The following is a 19,644-nucleotide window of genomic DNA, read 5'->3' as shown; positions in this document are numbered from 1 at the left end:
CATTCTTCATTCATGATGGAGAAATTTTATATCCACGTGCCCGGTCTATCCACAAATACTGTCCACCCATCCAAGGCAATCGCTTGTTGAGTGGTGCATCCCTAAGCCTTCAAGTCGCTGATGTGTCCCATCAAAGAATAAGCCTCGTGTTGAAGGTGTTAAAAAACACGTCTACACTTCTCGGTTGCTCAGATCCCGCCTCCACACCTTGAGGGGCATCTTTCCTGGCATGGCATTTAGTGCCTCTAGCCAGGTTTGTTCCCAGTCAGGATGGGGCAACGCGAACTCGTAACGATGTACAACGCTCGCTAGAAGCACGGTCTGCTCTAGATAGCTGATATTTCGGCCGATACACCCACGAGCACCTGCACTGAACGCGATAAAAAAGGGCTGGAGATCCTTGCCTTTTTCGCCTAACCATCGGTCGGGGATGAATTTGTCGGGGTCGGGAAAAATCTCCTCGTCTCGATGCGCAACATAGGCCGAGATTGCAACAGTTGTATCACCAGGAATAAAGTCTCCAAGGATATAGGCACCTTCGGCAGGGGTTCGTCGTGGAAGGCCAAAAGAGGTCGAAGGTGAAATGCGGAGCGTTTCATCGAGACAAGCCCGTAGATATGGGAGGTGTTTAACCTTATCATACGGAGCAACAACCTCATCGGCGTCGAGCACGGCATCGACTTCTTCTCGAAGTCGCGTCATACAGTCTGGATGCTTCAGAAGCCAGTACATGACATTGCACATGGCGATACCGGTCGTATCGGATCCCGCATTCATCAAGATCGACACCTCTGCGACAATTTCTCCCCATTCGAGGCCACGAGGGTTTCCATCTCTGTCTTCCATAAAAGCCTGAAAGATATCGGATAGCTTCTCGCCGTTTTGATAGCGCTTAAGTCGTTCAGTAGCGCGGTTGTAGACAAGTGCTTCCCATCCGTCATTGAGTTTCCAGAGTCGGCGAAACTCGGGCGAGACAAGACGGGTAAACCATTTGTTGAACTTGAACCACTGGGAGGCCCACACGATGATAGACTGCGCTCGAGCCGTCCCGTGAAGGCAATCTCTGAAGTTGACCTGGAACTTGGAGCCATCCATGCGCTCAGCTTGAACGATGTCGGTGCCCTTATCGAGAAGATGAAGGTGCTCACTCAAGGCGATATCCGCAATTGCGTCAATTGAGAAGAAGTTTGTATAGGAACGATAATCAAAGGTCAAGTCCTCAGGGTTCGGTCGAGTCATCTCCTTCTTCAACGGGGGGGTACAGGCCTTGTCGCAGGCACGAATAAATCGCTCTGTCTTATCCGCAACCTTGTATTCCCAATTCTCCATGTTTTTCAAGGCAAAAGCAGCCGAGACTGCCTTTCGTTTGCGCTGATGCTCATACTTGTCGATAACATCGGTGATGTGAAAGTGTGTTCCAGCCAAGACTTCGTAGAGCTCGCCCTTGATACAGCCTGATCCATGGCCATAAATATCCTTAATGGCTCTTCCGGTACCGTAAGAGAGCGAATTGGGACCGATGCGAATAACGGGGCGCTTCTTGTGCTGCTCACGAAGGGCTTTAGACCGGAACCCACGAGTGGCTTCAACCATGAAAGGGATGTTGGTAATCCCGCTAAGAGGATGAAAGTTGGGGTATCGACGTAAATGCTTTGGATCAGATAGGTAGGCATAGAGAGGATGGAGAACAAATGTAAAGACAAAGAAGACAGCAACAGCAGCTAACAAGAGATACGCGTACATCTTGGTGGCTTGGACTGAATGATGAGAAAGATAGAGTATATTTGATGGTGATGTCGGCCTCTGATTACATGTGCGCCGTTCAACATGCGTGCTTATGTAGCCTGGAATGGCCCTAGAGTTCTGTGTGTTTCGATGCGGGCGTGCCTCGCTCAAAGCTGCGAAGCATCCAGTCATCCAGGACCACTTTTCCCGACTTACCCATTCAGTCAACTTCAGTAAGTCCACACAAGTTTACGCAGCGTCAGCGAGCAAATGAGAACGTGATCAGAGACCACTTACGAGAACCGCCAAAGTCATGTGCTGCGGGGCTTCCCCGCCCCCGCGTTATATTTCAGCTTCCCCGTTTGCCCCACGATTTCTAAATCCGCCCAAGAAGGAAAATTCCCAAATGAGGATATCCCTTGGTCTCATTTCCATCCCACTCTCTCTCATCGGCAAGTGGTTGGCCGCCGATAACTTGTTCTCAGAAACGATACATTTGTAGTAAAGTATATATACTGGTTAACTGATCACAACGGCAAGGGTAACTCGGCACTGTATGAGTTCTGCACCCTTGTTTCTTTGTGATTCGATTATTCTACTATGGCCGCCAATTTCTCGAACGAACACCTCTACAGGCTGCTGGAGTTGGGGAAGCCAGTGACCGTCTCGGATACACTTGCAGTGGCGATTCTTGGCCTTGGTTCACTCGCATACTTGGCATATGGCATTCCCTGGGACCGGCCTGACCCTTATCATCATGTCTGGTTCACAAAGCCGCAAGACGGGGAAGGATCCAAGGTCGAGCAGGTGCACCACACGCGCAACATTGCCGAGAAGATGGAGCAATCTGTAAGTAGATGCAGCAACTCAGCTATCCAAGATCTTGGGGACTGATTTCACGTAGAACAAGAATATGGTGTTATTTTGGGGATCTCAGTCTGGGACAGCAGAAATGTTGGCCAACAAACTAGCCAGGGAGTGTCAAACCAGATTTGATCTGAACGTCTTGGTCGCAGACTTATCGGATTATGACGCAAAGACAATATCCGAAATCCCCGCTTCCAAGACAGCAATCTTCATCCTATCAACATTCGGAGAAGGCAACCCAAGTGACAACACCGTCGGGCTCTGGACCTGGATCCGAGACCTATCTGGCAACCAGCTACGAGATTTGCGGTACATCGCCTTTGGGCTGGGAAACAGCACCTACAAATACTACAACCAAGTTGTAAATGTCGTGACGGAGTCGTTCGACCGCGCCGGCGCCAAATGTTTGATGCCTGTTGGCAGAGCGGACGATAGCAACGGCGGTACCGAGGAGGATTTCTTGGCTTGGCGAGAGGACCTGTTTGTGTATTTCAAGACTCAACTCAGCCTGCAGGAGCGGGAGATTGCCTACACACCAGCCTTTGAGGTCACCGAAGATCCAACAGTCCCGGAGTCGGAGCTCAACTACGGCGTACCCATCAACCAGCAAAGTGCGGGTTCGAAAGGCTTCACGTACTATTCTCCTATAAAACCTGTTACCTTAACATCAGCTGAAGAGCTTTATCACACATCGGATCGACATTGTGTTTGTCTTGAGTTCGACTTGGCAGACCAGGCAGAGCTCCGTTACAAGACTGGCGATCATCTTGCACTTTATCCCAGCAACCCTGAAGCTGAAGTGCGAAACCTCGTGCGGTCACTGGGGATGGAAGGCCGTCAGGAAGTTCCTTTGAAGCTTCAGTCCATCCGAGAGGATTCGAAACTTCCTAACCCTACCACTTTGGCAGCTCTGTTTACACACTATCTCGAGATATGCGCTCCGCTGTCCCGGGATACGGTTCGGCAATTAATACAATTTTCCCCAACACCAGAGGCAGCGTCTTTTTTGAAATCCATCAGCAACAGCAGAGAAGCATTTTCCGACTTCGTCGGAAAGAATCATGTCACAATTGGCCGTCTTCTTTCTCTCGTGGCTCCAGACGTGAGTTGGGCAAAGCTTCCTCTCTCCTTCTTGCTCGAGGTCATTCCGCTTCTACAGCCCCGTTATTACTCTGTTTCGTCCTCGGCCATGGTATCGCCACGGAAGATATCGATCACAGTCGGTATTGTCAATCGTACACTAAAGGGTGCGCCAGAAGTGAACATTCGGGGGCTGACATCGAACTACGCCCTTTCTCTCGCTATGAGGCTGAAGGGAGCTCAGTCACCGTGGCCAGCGTCTGATCTACAACAAGCCTATGCGCTTGAGGGCCCTCGCAGCATACTTGATGGAAGGAAGGCTTTCGTGCGCATTAGAAAATCCCGTTTCAAACTCCCGACAACGCCTTCGACTCCTATTATTATGATTGCCGCCGGTACGGGTCTGGCACCGTTTCGAGGGTTTATCCTAGAGCGGGTAAGGCTTCAAGCTATTGGTAAGCCCGTCGGCCCAATGATCCTGTTTTTCGGCTGTCGGCGACCTGATCATGACTTCCTCTACCGCGAGGAGCTATACGAAGCCGCCCAAGCTCTAGGTGATAATTTGGATATTCGAACTGCTTTTTCAAGGTCGACTGCAGAACCTAAACGATATGTTCAAGATTGTATTCGAGAGGATGGACACAGAATTTGCGATCTACTTGAAAAGGACGCAAACTTGTACATTTGCGGTCGCGCTGCGATGGCAAAGGAGGTTGGCGCTGTCATTCAGGAGGCCATGACAACTTATCGTAATGGCGATCAGTCGAAGGCTGGAGAATGGAGCGAATCGATAAAGAGGGGCGGTAAGTGGCTGGAAGACGTATGGGGGTAGGCGAAAAGAAAAGCAAGCAATTTGATATTATTAGACAGTCTCAAATAGATACATTAGCCAATACACCAAGCTTCTCGTCGACGATCATTCAGATGATTTATGTAGCACGTCTTCTGTCTCTACAATAAGAGCAGCCGGGAACCAGACTCACAACGCAAAGAGACAGTTACAAATCTTACAATCCCTCATCCCTCAGCGGTTTAAGGGAGGTGTATTCTGATATCTGGTATGTCACATTTGACGAGGGATGTTGACTGTGCGTTGAAGCTCTTCATTTCTAACTGAATGAGTGACTGAAGTTGGTCAGTTTTATTCTTCCTTGGATCCCTCGTATCGTCAGCTATGGCGGAGTGTTCTTCACGATCTGTTTTATCCAGGTTTGATCTTTCTTGGTCAGACAGCCCGTGTGTCAGAGCGGCCTTAGTCATGCGATGTGACATGGTAGCTTTATAACTCCCTTACTAACGCAAGCTATTGCTCAATCGGCAATAGCATCTCAACATCGCGGCCTTCTGTTGTAAGTTTGGCGCCTTCTAATTGCACCTGTTTCAATGTTTCAAAGAGCAAAAGGAAGGTAAGTGATGACCTCCCAAGTGACTAGGATTACCCTTTTGACGTCATAAACCCCAACTGACTGGTAATTTACAGTCATAAACCTCCTTCCTGGCTAGGTTTAGTGGCTGTTCCAAAAGCTGTTAGGGCTATGGGATCATATGTTATTCCGGCCCCGAGGCCAAGCCGAGTAATGTAACAGAAACAGATGGCTGAAGTCCGTGTCAGACAATTGGCTCCACAGGGATCATTGACGGCATCAGTCAATTGATGAGAATTATCTGAAGAATAAAGGAAATTGAACAGCCATGTGTTCATCCACAGCTATTTAAGCTCATGTCGGTACAATTGGAATCCTTGATGCGACAAGTTAGATGTGAAACCGGATACACAACCCCAAAGTACGGGCCGCGTTTCATATCCAGTCGCACGAACCTAGTGGTGATATGTGGGACGGTCAAGGTTCCCAACGTAATAAACCGTAACCTGATTTGGTTTATGTTGGCAGTTGTAACGGGGCGTAACGTACTGAGCGTAGGGTGGCGGATCACGTCTGATAATATCAAGAAGTATTGAGTAATCAAGTTGTATTGAAAGCTGGAGAGCTATCTAGATAGGGAAGTGAGAATGAGCGAAGCTATATATACTATTCTGATTTGCTTGGTTGATCATGGTCGAACGCGCTCTCGTCCGACCTATTCGACCCTACTGTACGAATGTTTATCCAAATCGCGCCGCATTATCTACTTTTCGTCCGCGCCAACCCGGACGACCATGAAAATCCCCGGTGTTTTCCCGAAAAACCACCCTTAGATTCTACACTTTTTGTCCGTGCATATTGACACAGTAACGAGCATGTGACTTGCCGATTAGGCATAGTCCGGTTCCGCAGACCCACAGATGGTCTGAGCTTGGTGAGGTGAAGTAAATAGCTTTGGAGATCACGTGCAGAAAGTTTGCAGGTGACCCTTGATCCGTGACCGAGATCACTTAGTCATCAGTATGACAACGTAATCGCTCTGATGATAGCGACTCCACGAAAAGTAAACAAAGACGTACTTCAACAACGATGGCCTGCAAATACGATCCGATCGACGAGCCATGCCTCTTCTCTGGTGGTCGAGACTATTCTGAGGTTCCATCTGTTCGATTTTTCCATCCTGGCTACGCTGACGCTGGCGGCATTCCCGATTTCGATGTCCTCATCTCCTTGGAAGCGTTCGACGATGGGGGAACAGGCATCCACTACGACACAGCACACACGGCATGCGCTATCCTCGCTAATAACCGCTGGGATGGCTATTTCTCACATGATAGGCATGGAAAGCTAAAGGCCCAGCCGCCTGATGGGATTCTTCGCGAAGAACAGTACTACTTTTGTCTCCCGTCATCTGACCCGTCAACCGATCGATACCCCGTTATCCCCCGATTCAGGGACTGGCGATTCCCTCACAATGATCTACCACTCATATGGAAAAACCTCAAAGATCAATTGAGGGCGAATAAGCCGGGTGACAAGAGTAAAAGCGCCAATTGCTTGCTCAGCAATTGTGGTGATGCGGTAGAATTCGCCCATCTCGTACCTTCTGCACAGTCTCATTGGTGGACGATAAACTTGATGAAACGGTAGGAAAACCTTTAGAAAAGCGAATCCGTTAAGCCGTTCCCTGTTAATGTGGCTCAATCAGGTATGCGAAGACACCCCTTTTCTCGACGAATGACATGGACGTCCCGGCAAACGGGCTCCCTCTGCGCTGCGACATACATAGGATGTTCGATGAGCGGCACTTTACTTTTGTACCAAAGACCGTTGTTCCTCGATATCAAGGAAAAGTGCCGTCGTCGTCACAAGACGATGCAGGCCATCGCGACCAGGATCTTTCCTCGCAGGGTGATCCCAAGCTGCGACAGGATAACGACGAACAATCCCAGGCCGATTCGCGGTTGCCATTACGATTGAATACTGGTGACAGGAGCCATGACGCCGAAACCGAATTGAAGGCGGAACCAGTACATGTCGTTGGACACGTTTTCAACTCTACTCCATCTGGCGATCTCCCCCGGCTGTGGCACAACCGGCCGTTGTGTTCTCCACCGTCGCCAGCCTCGGTTGAATATTTGTTTGCTCGGTTCGCCTACACCATTTTCTCGCCTTCCGTGTTCAAGTACTTTCTTGATTCGAACAAGGCCCGACGCCTTCTCGTGTGGGACCAGGAGAAGCTCAAACACGAGATTGAGGATGCTGATCCGGAAAGGTGCCGCTCTATCTGGAACGCCTCGAGGTCGAGAAGCGAGAGCCCGAAGAAGAGAGCAAGACCCGCGGGAAATGAACAGCAGGTTGAGGATGGGGACTGCGCGCCTGGAATCTTCGACACAGCGTCCGATGTAGATAGTGCCTATCATGACGACTCGCAGCACATGGGTGAAGATGCTTCTGAGACTCCTGCTTTGGATGAGCCGGTGCGCGGTCGAAGAAGGAAACGCGAGTCTGAGGAGCACTCAGGAATGGATGATTTATATGGGGTGAAACGGAGTAGATTGGGATTGTTGGCATGAGCGATGACTTTATTATAGAGAGAGATTGAGTGCTAGAAGATACTTGACGAATGAATGACGATAGTGCGATATCAGGCCAGCTCGATAAGTGAATCAAGCCGACGCTACACCATGGAGTGATATCAGCAAACCCAGCTGCTCATCCATACATTCGGATTGGGATGCCGTACGGCCTATTCAATGATTTTTCCTTATAATTTTTCCCCCTGGGTAGATGGAGGGGGCCTTTTTTATCATATTGCTTGAGGAGTCAACTTTCTCTTTCCTTTTACATGCAATGCAGGGTTCGAGTTGTGCCCGAAATCATTACTCGTATTTGCATCCAGCCTGTGGCATTCTCATCCGACTAGCTCCTCGTTCCTCCACATCCGTGTTGGTCTGACCTCGATGTGACATCGTCGTAGGTGCACCTACGACCATTTCTAATGGCCTTTCCTCTGCAACTCTCTCACTATCGCCATAAGTCTCCAAGTACGAGACCGCTGTACCCCTGCTCCAACATTGCTCAGTTCATCCGGTGCCTTGGCCGCAACCCAAGCGTCGGCGAGTGGCCAAAGTTTCCCACGTGAAGCAAAGCCGTGGCTGTCGGGCCAACATGAAGATGACCGGCTATGGGGAGGAGACGGTGTATCTTGGCAAGGCAAGGAGAAGCCGACCCGATCGTCGACTTGATGAACGATTGCTGTCTCAAGAGCCTGTTACAGGGTTCAAATCCACGACACTCCACGACACATTTGTGAATATGGCGTGGATATGGATGCTGACTAATAACTTCGATGTGGAATGGGTGGAAATGGATCCATTATGGAAATGGATCCATTATGGAAATGGATCCATATTGTGGAATATGTGGAATGGAAACCCACTTCATCCAACAATGGTAATTAGTGGGTCACGTCCATGCCTCAGTGACGTCAATATTTTTATCATTGGTCCATTAGAATCCGCTGTTTGCTTGATGCAAAGGCAACACACCCGCTGACGTTCCTGCTTCTTGGTATGCTAGGATATCGTAGCAGAACTGATATACCTATTGACGCACTTGGCCGTCTCTCTCCGTCAAGGTCCAAATTTTGTAGAGCTGAAAAAAGTCGTTGATTATCTTCTTCTGTACGTTCTGGAACGGATGTGGTTGACTTGGCAGGATCGGGGGTGGCCATTTCGATTTAGGGTAGTAACGCGAGTAACAGTAAAGCACCCAGAATAGACTTGTTTGAACTTGGTGTACGGAGGAAAACGGGGTAGCATATCAATGTTGTGTTGTTGTGGGTGATAGAGAGTACTTATGGTATGCGCTATTTCACAAGGAAACCCAGGTATTTTTGAACCCCCCCTAAAATTGTCCACAATTTCCACATGTTCCACATGTGGAAGGGGCTCCGTGGCGTGGATATGGAAATGCTGAAGCCCACGTGGAATGGAATGGAATGGATATGGATCCACATTATGGATCCATATGTGGATTTCGTGGTATGGATTTGAACCCTGGCCTGTTAGGCGGAGGCGCAAAGACGTGGCAAGGCATACGCGGCGAGTTCCTGCTAAACGTGCCCGAACTGGAAGTGCGGCGCATTTCCGGAAGGGAAATGGGGGGTGAGGAACTGGGGGCTGTGATTGGAGCGGAAGTGGAAATGCGCCGCATTTCCACTCTACGTGCTCGAGTAGGCCTGAATATCGGCGTGCCTGTTGGTGTTGAAGTAGGGAGAATCCTCTCCATCCTCGTCCTCGTAGGCATCCTCACCCATCTCGACGTCTGAACTTATCAGATCCACAATCTCCTGGTCATTACCCCCAGAGTACTTGGGATCCATGACCTCACGGTACCCGTTGTAGTATCTCCGCAAGATACGTAGGATCTCTGGTCCATGATCCATGACTTTGTCAGGTTGGATGTCTGGAATCTTAGACATCTTGTCAAGAGAAGTTGTCCACTGTATGGCCATGTCTTGGAGCTCCTTCTTGGTGAATAGTGGCTCTCTGAGCCCCTTCTGCTTTCGGATTTGCTCCTCTGCTACCTTTGCTTCCTGGACGAAACCGTCGACGATATCCCGGTGTATTTCGTTCAAGCCCTCCAGCTCGGTACTGATGGGTATTGGAAGCCCAGGCGACCGCGAGGGCGGCTTCGGTGGTTGGTGGTCAGGCAGCTCTTCAAAGGCCTCCTCATCCTCGTTATCATCTACAATGAACCCATCATTCTCATAGCCATTCAAAGTCATGGCTCCATTCTCATCGTCGCTTTCCACAGAACGTGATTTCTTTCTCCGTCGCCCAACGGGTAAAGACACGTATGGTGACGGCATGGCAGTCACACCCTGATCCTTCGGCTTCTTGGTGGCTTGCTTCGACTGGGGCTTGGAAGGCTTGTTAGTCGCGCCCTCTTCCGGTACTTGAATCGATAACATGAGCTTCCGCTGCCCTGAGAGAAACAGGTGGTATGTTGATCCGAGTTTTAGGTACTGGATTGCCATGCCATGATTTCCGACTTGGTTGTTCTCATGAAATGCCTTCTCGGCTAACAGTTTGTCAAGTACTCGAACAAGCTCATGCTTCTTAAGGCTCTTTGCCATTCCATACCAGTCGTCTGAGCGACGTGCCTCGTAAGGGGGGTACTTTCTCCCGATGAGGATGTCGGCGCATTGCACTGCTGTAATCCGCCTCTGCGCCTGAACAACTCGGATGGCAGCAATGGCGTACTTAGAAAAGTCTTGTTGCTCAAAGATCAAACCAGCTTTGCAATTGTCGCAAGTCTTGCCACACTGCGCTGCACTGAAGTCCTCGCCAAAATAGCGAAGAATTTCAGCCCGTCGGCAATCAGACTTGTTGTCACAAAATGCCGTAACACGGTTGAGCATAGACATCTGCCGCTCCTTTTGCTCCTTGTTGCCATCACCCTCAGCGATCAGCTTCTTCAGGATCCTTATATCCTGCTTGCCATAGAAGAGAATGCAGTCAGAGGGATCTCCATCTCTGCCTGCGCGACCGGTCTCCTGATAGTATCCTTCCAAGCTTTTTGGAAGCCCGTGGTGTATGACAAACCTCACGTCTGGCTTGTCAATGCCCATGCCAAACGCAATTGTTGCAACGATAATCTTGATCTGGCCCTGTTGCCAGGCAATTTGCACCTCGGCCTTCTCCTGGGGATCGACGCCTGCGTGGTAATGCCTGGCGGTGATACCTTGGTCCGAGAGACTTTCCGCAACCTTTTCTGCGTTCTTTCGTGAGACCGTGTAGACAATCCCACTCTGATTCGCATATTTGGACTTGATCAGCGACGCGATCTCGTCCATACACTTGGCATTAGTTGTCTTTCCGCGAACCTCGTAGTATAGATTTGGACGATTGAAGCTCTGTGAGAACGTTTGACAGTTGTCCATTCCGAGATTGTGCCTGATGTCGACGATGACGTTCTGCGTCGCGGTGGCTGTGAGAGCCATGACCGGCACTCCAGGATATCTCTGGCGGACTTGGCCCAGAGTCTTATAGTCTGGCCGGAAATCATGGCCCCATTGACTGACGCAGTGAGCCTCATCGATGACGATGCGTGCAAGTTTACCTTTGTCATGCAGGGTTCGCATCCCATTGTTGAAGGTAATGTTCTTGCTCACCATCTCGGGGGTAACATACAGGAGCTCAATGTAGTCCTCCGGGCTTCTCTCCTTGAAAGCAGTCATCACCTGTCTCTTATATTCGGCAGAGCACTCACCATTGAATGCAACAGCCTGAATGCCCAGAGATTTCATGTGGTCGACTTGATCTTGCATCAAACTGAGCAAAGGCGACACCACAATGGTAACACCCTGAGTCTTGCCAGTCTTGACAACAGCGGGTAACTGATAGCACAAAGATTTGCCGCCACCCGTTGGCATAAGAACGAAGGCGTCTTTACCCCCCAGTGTGGCATTAATAGCCTCAAGCTGATTATGGCGGAATCGTTTCATTCTGAACCGGTCTTTAAGCATCCTTTGAACTTCAGGTGACCACGGGTGCTTCATCAGCTTGCCAGGGATTGACTCTGGCGCTACTGGGGGCAATAACTCCTTTGACGAGGCTCGAGGCTTTGCAACAGCTCCAGCGTTTCCAGATGTCTCCGAGAAGACCTTTCCAAAGTCCTGCGAGACGGGAGCGTGGAATTGACGGGTCTCATAATCCTGTGCAAAAGCAAGCATTTCCTACTCAAGTATTAAAGACTGAAACGGGGCCCGTTTCCGCTTTTGAACCAATCATGTCTCTCCATTCTCACAGGGGTTATCCCATATTGAAACGGGGCCCGTTCTCATTTCCGACTCTGAACTGGGATCGCGAAACGGGGCCCGTTTTCGCGTCGCGTTGGTCCGTGTCAACCAAGTCAACTCCTTTCATACCTCCCTCTACCTCACCTGAACCATTATTTCCCATATTCTTCTCTTCTTTGGCTGACGCCTATACCACTTATATTTTACAGAAGAAACCAGTCAGCCAACTTACAGCATGGATTTAATACATCAAGAAATCCAACTCAGCCTTGACCAGTATTCCAGGTTGGAAAAGCTTCATCTCCACTTTAACCTACCAGAGCAGGCCATTATCTGTACGCTATGTGGTTACGCGCTTGCAACAGACGATGACCGCGTCGGGCGTCACCTTGGAGAGAAGCATCATATCCCTAAAGGGGCTCGCCGGAAGCTCAACGCATTAATCAACTCACTTCAACTTCCCAGTCCGGAGACGCTCCCTAAGCGACCAGATGGTTCTGCGCCCCATCCTCACCTGCAGATCCAGGAAGGCAAGGCTTATAGGCACTGTGGCCTACGTTCCACAAGCTTGACTATTCTGTCGCGACACGTCAGAAAGCTTCACAAACGTGAAATTGCAGCCACAAGAAGTACCGGCAAGCATTGGCTGCGAGATCATATCGTTGATAACCTCGCATTCCAGAGCTGGACATTGAAGGATATCAAAAGGGCCTGGACCATAACGCCCCTAAGAGCTTCGACACAGAGATCCAAGAAATCAGACAACAGACTCCTACAGCCAGTCCCGGATCCTATACAGCGCCTTGCAGATCAGCTATTACATGAAGAACGCACTCGCTCGGAGCTACACTCCGCCACTCTCAACCCCCCAACCGATGGCGATGTGCTGTCTACGCAAGCTTTGCTGACAAACTGGATGCGCCGAACTGGCTGGGATCGAACTTTCGAGGGTGCGGACTGCCAAATCCTCATTTCCTTATCTAGCTTGCCCATGCCATCATCCCAGCCGCTCTACCTAGGGATGCACCGTGGCGGGCACGAGCTCAGCAGCTCGGCGATAGACGAGAACAGGCTCTTATCCATCGTCGCAGCGCTAGACCGGCTCTTTGACCAGTGCGGCGAGACAGTGAGATTCACTGATGTCAGCGTTCGGCGATGGCTGCGTAGCCGCTTCACGGATCGCCCCTACAAGGCGCCGTTCGAGCTCGTATCCCAGTCAAACTCCGAAAGGACATACAGGAACGAGTTCAAGCGCTGCATCTGCTTCTGGCTGCGTGTCTGGCGACTTCCGAGAGCCATATCTCGTGCCGTCACGGGCCGCATCTTCACAACACATCAACGTAGGATATTGGAAGAACTATGGCTTGACTCTTGTTGGACTCCTTGCGACAACGAAGACCAGAATGCCGAGAATGCATATGCGGGCTCTGCTCTCTGGCTCCGTCAAGAAAACCTTGGTTCTGAAGTTGGTCAAGGAGAAGGGGAAGAAGAAGAAGAAGAAGAAGAAGAAGAAGAAGAAGAAGAAGAAGAAGAAGAAGAAGAAGAAGAAGAGGATGTTGATGATGATGATGATGAAGGGTCTGAATTCTCCAAGTCTGAGGATACAGCAAGTGATGCCCTATATGGCGAGGGTTCAAGCGATGAAGAATATGGTTCTGACAACCAGTGGTATAGGGTCTCTGAGTCCAGAAACGGTGGCCAAGGCGAACTTCAGCCTGGGAGCCATAGAGTCCCTTCCAGAGAGACAGATAACAGTTGTGATCCATCCGTGGATGCTGTGCTGCGATTCTATTATGAAATGGTTACCGAACACTTCGAAGATGGAAGGGCAAGCTCAGCCCTGCTCGTCTACTTCAGTGCTATCCGGGGATTATCAAGGCAGGAAGGGAACGAATATCTGCGACCCGCCCGATATACCCCCATTCTCTCCAGGCTGATCTACTACACTCGGTTAATCTTCCTCGAGGCCATCCTGCCTCTTCGTGCTCATACGTATACCGGATTTGCGGCCAGGCCCCGCTACGGCCAGCTTGCAGCCCTCAATGCGGTTCGCGTCGACCAGATGTGTGACGGCACTATGTCGCCACTTGGCGAGTTCCTCAGCCTCTTGGCGTATGGGTTGACCCTTCAACGAAGTGAAGGCCCCGCGTGGCACTTTGACTGGAGCGAGGATGGACAGACGATCTCATGGGACGGAGACACACGGCTGTCCATGGGACAGTTCCGCAGCCTAGCCCATGAGGCATTTCGCCAAGCTACCGTCCAGTCTCGGCGCTTGATGTACGACTTCGATCCAGAGGACCCGCAGATGGGAAGCTTGCGTGATAGGCTATCGAATACGACTCCCGGCTATTCCTTCCTCACAGACCCTCATAACGGGCTCGGGGAGTTATACCTGACGGTCTTCATGCGGGCCTGCACAGCTCCCGTGGACGGTCTGCTCCAGACGCGGCATGGCGACGGCCAGGGCAGCTGGGACGTGGATGCAGCACAGGCATACCTGCACGGGCATGATACCCTTCTCAAGAACCTCATGGTTCTCGAGCAGCTAGACAGCGGCCAGGCTGCGCGAGTCTCGGAGCTGCTGACTCTGGAACGGACGAACACAAGGTCGAGGCTCCGAGGCATCGGGATCTTCGGCGGGCAGATGTTCTCCATAACTCGCCACAACAAGGCTCGCCTCACCACAAACCGCGAGTTCCAGGTCGCACGGTTCTTTTCCCCCCAGGTTGCAGCATTGATGTATCGATATCTTGTCTATATACGTCCGACCGCCTACGCCATCCTACGTCAATGCTTCAGGCATGAGCCGGATAGGACGCTCATCTTTACACCCATCTCAAGGAGTACCGGGTGGACCACCAAGGTATTCACAGAAGAACTTAAACGCCTGAGCCGAGATGCTCTGGGCACCGAGATGGAGATTGGCGTTCGGCTCTACCGTCAATTATCGATCGCCATCACCGAGCGGCATGTTCGCGGAGCTCTTCCAACCTTCAACCGGTTTGATGACGTGACCGAAGCAGCCGATCCGGACGTTGCATTTGCATGGCAGAGTGGCCATCGTCCAATGCAGCGCCATTTAATCTACGGCCTAGATGGCGCGTTTCCGGACAAGTTGCAGCCATCACTGCTCAGACTGTATGCACGCTGCTCTGAGAAATGGCATAGCTTCCTCATGATCGGACCCGAGGCGCCACCCACAAACGATATCGCCTCTGTACGTTCCGACACAGACACTATCCTGCCGAGGCAAAACTCGGGACAAGGAACGAATACAAAGAAGAGGAAGCGGATATCAATATCATCGCCACAGACCACCAGTCAGACAAGCCTTAAGCGATCACGACGAGGGCTAAGCAATACCGTGGGTACCGAGGCGCCATTATTAAGCCCTTCATCGAGCCAAGTACCATGCACCCTCCCTAACGATGGGCGCGTAATCAACTCGCCACGGCCACAACCTCTTGCGGTCAGCAGGGACGGGAATAGTCGACTTGACAGCGAACAGGGGAAATTCCAGACATACGGTACCTTCGTGCACCTAACGGAGTTCAACATACTTATCTATAGCACTTGCCAATATGCAGTCTTTGCAGATCAGGTCGCTTCACATCTGCTCCACAAAAGGCATATTAGGAACTTTACGCCGCGTAAAAGAAAGCACCTCGTTTCAACCATCGACGAGATACCAGGTATCTTCCGATCTCAAGACAGCATACTAAATTTCAAATGGCCCCCCGCTGATAGCCAACCGATACCATTCATCAAGCCCCCTAAGCAAGACAGTCTAGGCTGCCACATATGCGCCTATATAGCAAGCACGGAATGCGGCATGATTGAACACTATCGCAAAACCCATCAATGGGTTAATAATCGAAAGAGGGGTAGTTATCAAGATAAACTCTTGGAGCGTCCTTAGAGGAAACATGTTTTTTGCCAATACTTCTTCCACAACCGTAAGGGCTTCCGTTGGTTTGAGGTATGCCGGGGCAGTTAGGTAGTCAGTAACGTGAGAGATAGCCGTGCTTTCTTATTGGTATTATAAACAGGAGGCTATATATCCGATCATATAGGGATGGCGTTATTTGCAATATCGCATGACTCAATATAGAAGATTATATCTTGAGTCGTATGCGTATTAAGGGCTTAAAGTTAAGCTGATCTTTTTAATGTGGTTAAAAGAAGGAAGACCAATGGAGAGCAGCGTGTAATGCTATTGGGTGAATTAGATTGTCTCTGTATTGCCTACCACAAATTCCCATAGACCAGATCGAGCAATCAGCACACAGCTAGTCAGGCTATCGAAGCTAGCACGATATATGTGAGTGCAAGCTACTAATGAGAGAGATAATGGCATGATATAAATCTAGAGATACAAAGAACCATCCGTTCCAGCCGAATTCAGATCATATTATTCGTTAAGGATGCCCGTTAACACACATGGCAGTTCAGAATAGCAATGGCCGAGATGGAGCCGTTTGTCAAGTTGCGTTTTGCATACATCGGTAAGCATATCGAGCAGCACATAAAGCGATATCACAAGTCCATCCGGGTAGCAGAAAGGGACGAGATTACAAAAGCGATCCAGTCAGACCCAGATATCATCCAGACTCGAGACGAGTTAGCAACATGGCCAACGCCGCCACCCACAATCGACCCCATCCCGTTTATCCACCCACCACAGAGCGATAAGTTGGGTTGTGGCGAGGAGGGTTGTTTATACGTGGCAGGTTCGGCACGAGCCATGCAGAACCATTACCGCAATTTCCATGGAAGGACGAATCCACGAGGCAGGGGTGGAAGTGACCAGCAGCGAGCCATGGAGGCACAGCGGGTACCGTGGCGTAGCGGTGTCCAGTGTCAACGGTTTTTCAGCAATGGGCCGGGTAGCCGTTGGTTCGAGGTCGGGTTCGGTGCACCAATCAGCCAGGACCCGGACGAGGCAGCCGTTGCAGACCGTTTAATGCAAACATTGGACCAACAGGAGCGCCGGTTTGATTTGGAGGATAAAGAACGGATCAAGGCCGCCGATTCCAAGTTGGACGCCAACGCGTGGTTAGAGCACGTCGGATGGGCCACCCATTTGCAAGGGTTCGACCCGGAAGCCATGCAGCGGTTGGTCGACCCAGTGGGCGAGCAGGAGCACGAGTTGCAGTTAATCCATGACAGTTTGGTGCGAGTGATGGACCAAGCACGCGCCATAGCCACGCCCACCAACGTTGGCAGCCATGCATTGTTCGAGGTGCAGCGGAAAGAGGTGGACAAGAAGCCACGGCGGCCATTCGACGACCGCGTCGAGGATGATACGTGGACGCGTTATACGACCGTGTGGACCAAGTTAGTGTGTTACATATACCATGCCGAGAAAATACCAGATGCAGACAGGCCCAAGTTTCGGTTATCCAAGCGGCAGGGCGATTTGATGGATAATTTGGCAGATTTGGTCGAGGCGCACGTGGACGATCCGGAAGCACAGCCATTAGACGAGGACCGAGTGGACGGGTTGACATTGCAGGTCGTCATAGCGTTGTTGGACCACCGTTTGACCGCGGGGGAGTACCGCAGTGCCATCATCAGCGGTTTAGCCGTGTTGGGTATCCGAAAGGACGGTGGTTAGATGGACGTGTTGGATTACACGCCCATGTATTCCGCCGTCATCAAGGTTGCCCGTGCCATGGTAGTATACCAGTCGTACCAGGAGAGGCAGGCCGAGGTGATGCGATTGAAGCAGGATAAGATGGACGAGTGGATGATGCGGCGGCGGCAGGAGGGAAATCAGACGTGGGATGAGCAGCATGCCCGAAAGGAGGCGGAAGAGGAGGCGGAAGAGGAGGCCACCAGCATATTCCGCATCGTGCGTGGGAAGGTGCAGCGGTTCATAACGGTCACGCCCAAGGATCCCCACGCCGAGGCAACGCCGATGGATTGGATTTACGAGGCACGCACGTACGGGATGCACATCCGGTTCAACACGCCGGCCGGCGGGTCCATCGATTGGGTCGGGGACCGCATCAAGCACCGCCGAGTGCAGTTCCGGATGGGCGAGTTGACAGAGATGTTGCATGCGTTGAAGACGGAAGCACGAGAGTTGTTGACGACGTTGACGATGGTGGACAACATCAGCCAGTTGCCGCGGATCCCGTGGTCATCAATCGAAGACGACCATAGCGAAGACAAGGTGGGATATTCATTTTTGGATGACGACCGTAACCGCACGTGGTTGGCAGCCGGCAAGAGCTGGAATGCGCGCCGGATCATCGAGACGCAAGGGCGGCGCAAGATTTGGTTTGACCATGGAAGGGAGGACGGGAAGCCGTTCCAGGCCAGAGCCGTGCAGTCGTATGGGAAGACGTTCAACGAGTTCATGGAAAAGATGTTTTTGGTGATGCACATGACAGGTGGGCAGCCCGCGCGATCCACCGAGATTTTGGGCATTCGATATAAGAACACCATGAACGGCGGCGTACGCAATATATTCGCGCACGACGGGTTGATGTGTTTCGTCACGTCGTACCACAAGTCGTTCCGGGCCACGGGGCAGGCCAAGGTCATCCACCGATATTTGCCACGCGAGGTGGGCGAGTTATTGGTGTGGTATTTGTGGTTAGTATTGCCGTGGTGGCAGCAGATACAGGGTGTCATCAAAGATGCCGGCATACGCAGCCCGTATTTATGGCCAGACGAGGTGGTTCGCAGGGACGAAGTCAGCGAGACGGAGCAGAGGGAGAGGAGGCAGGCCGAAATGGAGAACCAGGACAACCAGGACGGCATTGGTAGCGGCGGTGGCGATGGTCGTGGTGATGAGGATGGTACCGACGAGCCCGGTTCCAATGCGAGGTTCGACAGTTGGGTACAGGAGCGCAATTGGACGTCAGACCGTGTCCGCCGCATCATCCAACGAGACAGCAAACGATTGTTAGGCACCATGTTGAACATCAGTTCGTGGCGGCAGATTGCCATCGCCATATCCCGTCGATATTTAGACAAGGCATTCAAGGAGTCGACGATAGATGGGGTCGAAGAAGACGACGACGGTGTGGACGATAACCCGATCGATTTACAAGCCGGCCATGGAACGCACGTGGCCGGCATGGTATACGCACGAGAGTTGCAGCAAGGGTTATTCAGCACGGCCACGATGCGCGACAAGTTTCGGTCCGTCAGTCGGCAATGGCATCGGTTTTTAGAGTTCCGCGAGGGCGACAGTTTGGCCGTGGCGATACGCCGAAAGCGGGAGCCATTCGAGACGGAGCGGGAGCACCACCAGTTGCAGCGTTTTAGGCGATTGCAGCAGGTCGATATTGCCGCCCGGTTGAGGGAGATGATGGGACCAGACGCCGCGTTCCGTGGCCAGCAAGAGACGGTGATCCGGGCCATCATGCGGGGAGAGAGCCCGATTGTGCAGATCGCAGGCACGGGAGAAGGCAAGAGCATGTCGTTTATGTTACCGGCGTATTGTTCCAGCGACGACGGAGGGACAACCATCGTCATCGTGCCGTTGGTAGCATTGCGAGATGATTTGCACGGCCGTTGTGCCAAGAGCCAGATCGCGACATACGTTTGGAACAGTCGCGGCGGGCACCAGATCACCCCCATCGTGTTCGTCACGCCCGAGTCGGCAGTGACGAAAGGGTTCGGCGATTTTGTGAACCGGTTGCAGGCACGGAAAGCGTTGGATCGTGTTGTGGTGGATGAGTGCCACGCCATTTTGGACAGTACCAGCCAATTCCGGCCGCAGTTGATGGAGTTGGGTCGGGTATTGAACGAATGGGGCGTCCAAAGGGTATTTTTGACGGC

General features: G+C 51.4%; 5 protein-coding genes across 5 annotated transcripts; 3 read left to right on the top strand and 2 right to left on the bottom strand.

Annotated features, from left to right (window-relative positions):
- Nucleotides 1-171: 171 nt before the first annotated feature.
- On the bottom strand, nucleotides 172-1,743 carry NECHADRAFT_55048 (uncharacterized protein; the record flags this gene model as incomplete). Its single annotated transcript, XM_003040515.1, has 1 exon — nucleotides 172-1,743. One exon carries the CDS (start codon nucleotides 1,741-1,743, stop codon nucleotides 172-174), a length of 1,572 nt encoding a protein of 523 aa, XP_003040561.1.
- A 538-nt stretch (nucleotides 1,744-2,281) lies between these two features.
- Nucleotides 2,282-4,504, top strand: NECHADRAFT_98095 (uncharacterized protein; the record flags this gene model as incomplete). Its single annotated transcript, XM_003040533.1, has 3 exons — nucleotides 2,282-2,298; nucleotides 2,361-2,574; nucleotides 2,630-4,504. 3 exons carry the CDS (start codon nucleotides 2,282-2,284, stop codon nucleotides 4,502-4,504), a joined length of 2,106 nt encoding a protein of 701 aa, XP_003040579.1.
- Nucleotides 4,505-6,078: 1,574 nt separating this feature from the next.
- Nucleotides 6,079-7,680, top strand: NECHADRAFT_102241 (uncharacterized protein). The gene is made up of 2 exons (XM_003040532.1): nucleotides 6,079-6,682; nucleotides 6,745-7,680. The coding sequence occupies exons 1-2, from the start codon at nucleotides 6,126-6,128 to the stop codon at nucleotides 7,610-7,612; spliced, it is 1,425 nt and encodes a 474-aa protein (XP_003040578.1). The 5' UTR covers nucleotides 6,079-6,125; the 3' UTR covers nucleotides 7,613-7,680.
- Nucleotides 7,681-9,261: 1,581 nt separating this feature from the next.
- Nucleotides 9,262-11,778, bottom strand: NECHADRAFT_88354 (uncharacterized protein; the record flags this gene model as incomplete). The annotated part of the gene is made up of 1 exon (XM_003040514.1): nucleotides 9,262-11,778. One exon carries the CDS (start codon nucleotides 11,776-11,778, stop codon nucleotides 9,262-9,264), a length of 2,517 nt encoding a protein of 838 aa, XP_003040560.1.
- A 301-nt stretch (nucleotides 11,779-12,079) lies between these two features.
- NECHADRAFT_55089 (uncharacterized protein) lies at nucleotides 12,080-15,043 on the top strand (the record flags this gene model as incomplete). The annotated part of the gene is made up of 2 exons (XM_003040531.1): nucleotides 12,080-13,509; nucleotides 13,585-15,043. Coding segments are annotated over 2 exons (2,889 nt in total), but the record flags the coding sequence as incomplete, so codon positions are not given.
- Nucleotides 15,044-19,644: the final 4,601 nt, after the last annotated feature.

This window comes from Fusarium vanettenii, assembly GCF_000151355.1.
Source record: "Fusarium vanettenii 77-13-4 chromosome 14 genomic scaffold NECHAsca_62_chr14_1_0, whole genome shotgun sequence".
In the NCBI taxonomy this organism is placed as follows: Eukaryota; Fungi; Ascomycota; class Sordariomycetes; order Hypocreales; family Nectriaceae; genus Fusarium; species Fusarium vanettenii.
Note: the sequence above shows the minus strand (reverse complement) of the source record. Positions and strands in the feature narration are given on the sequence as shown.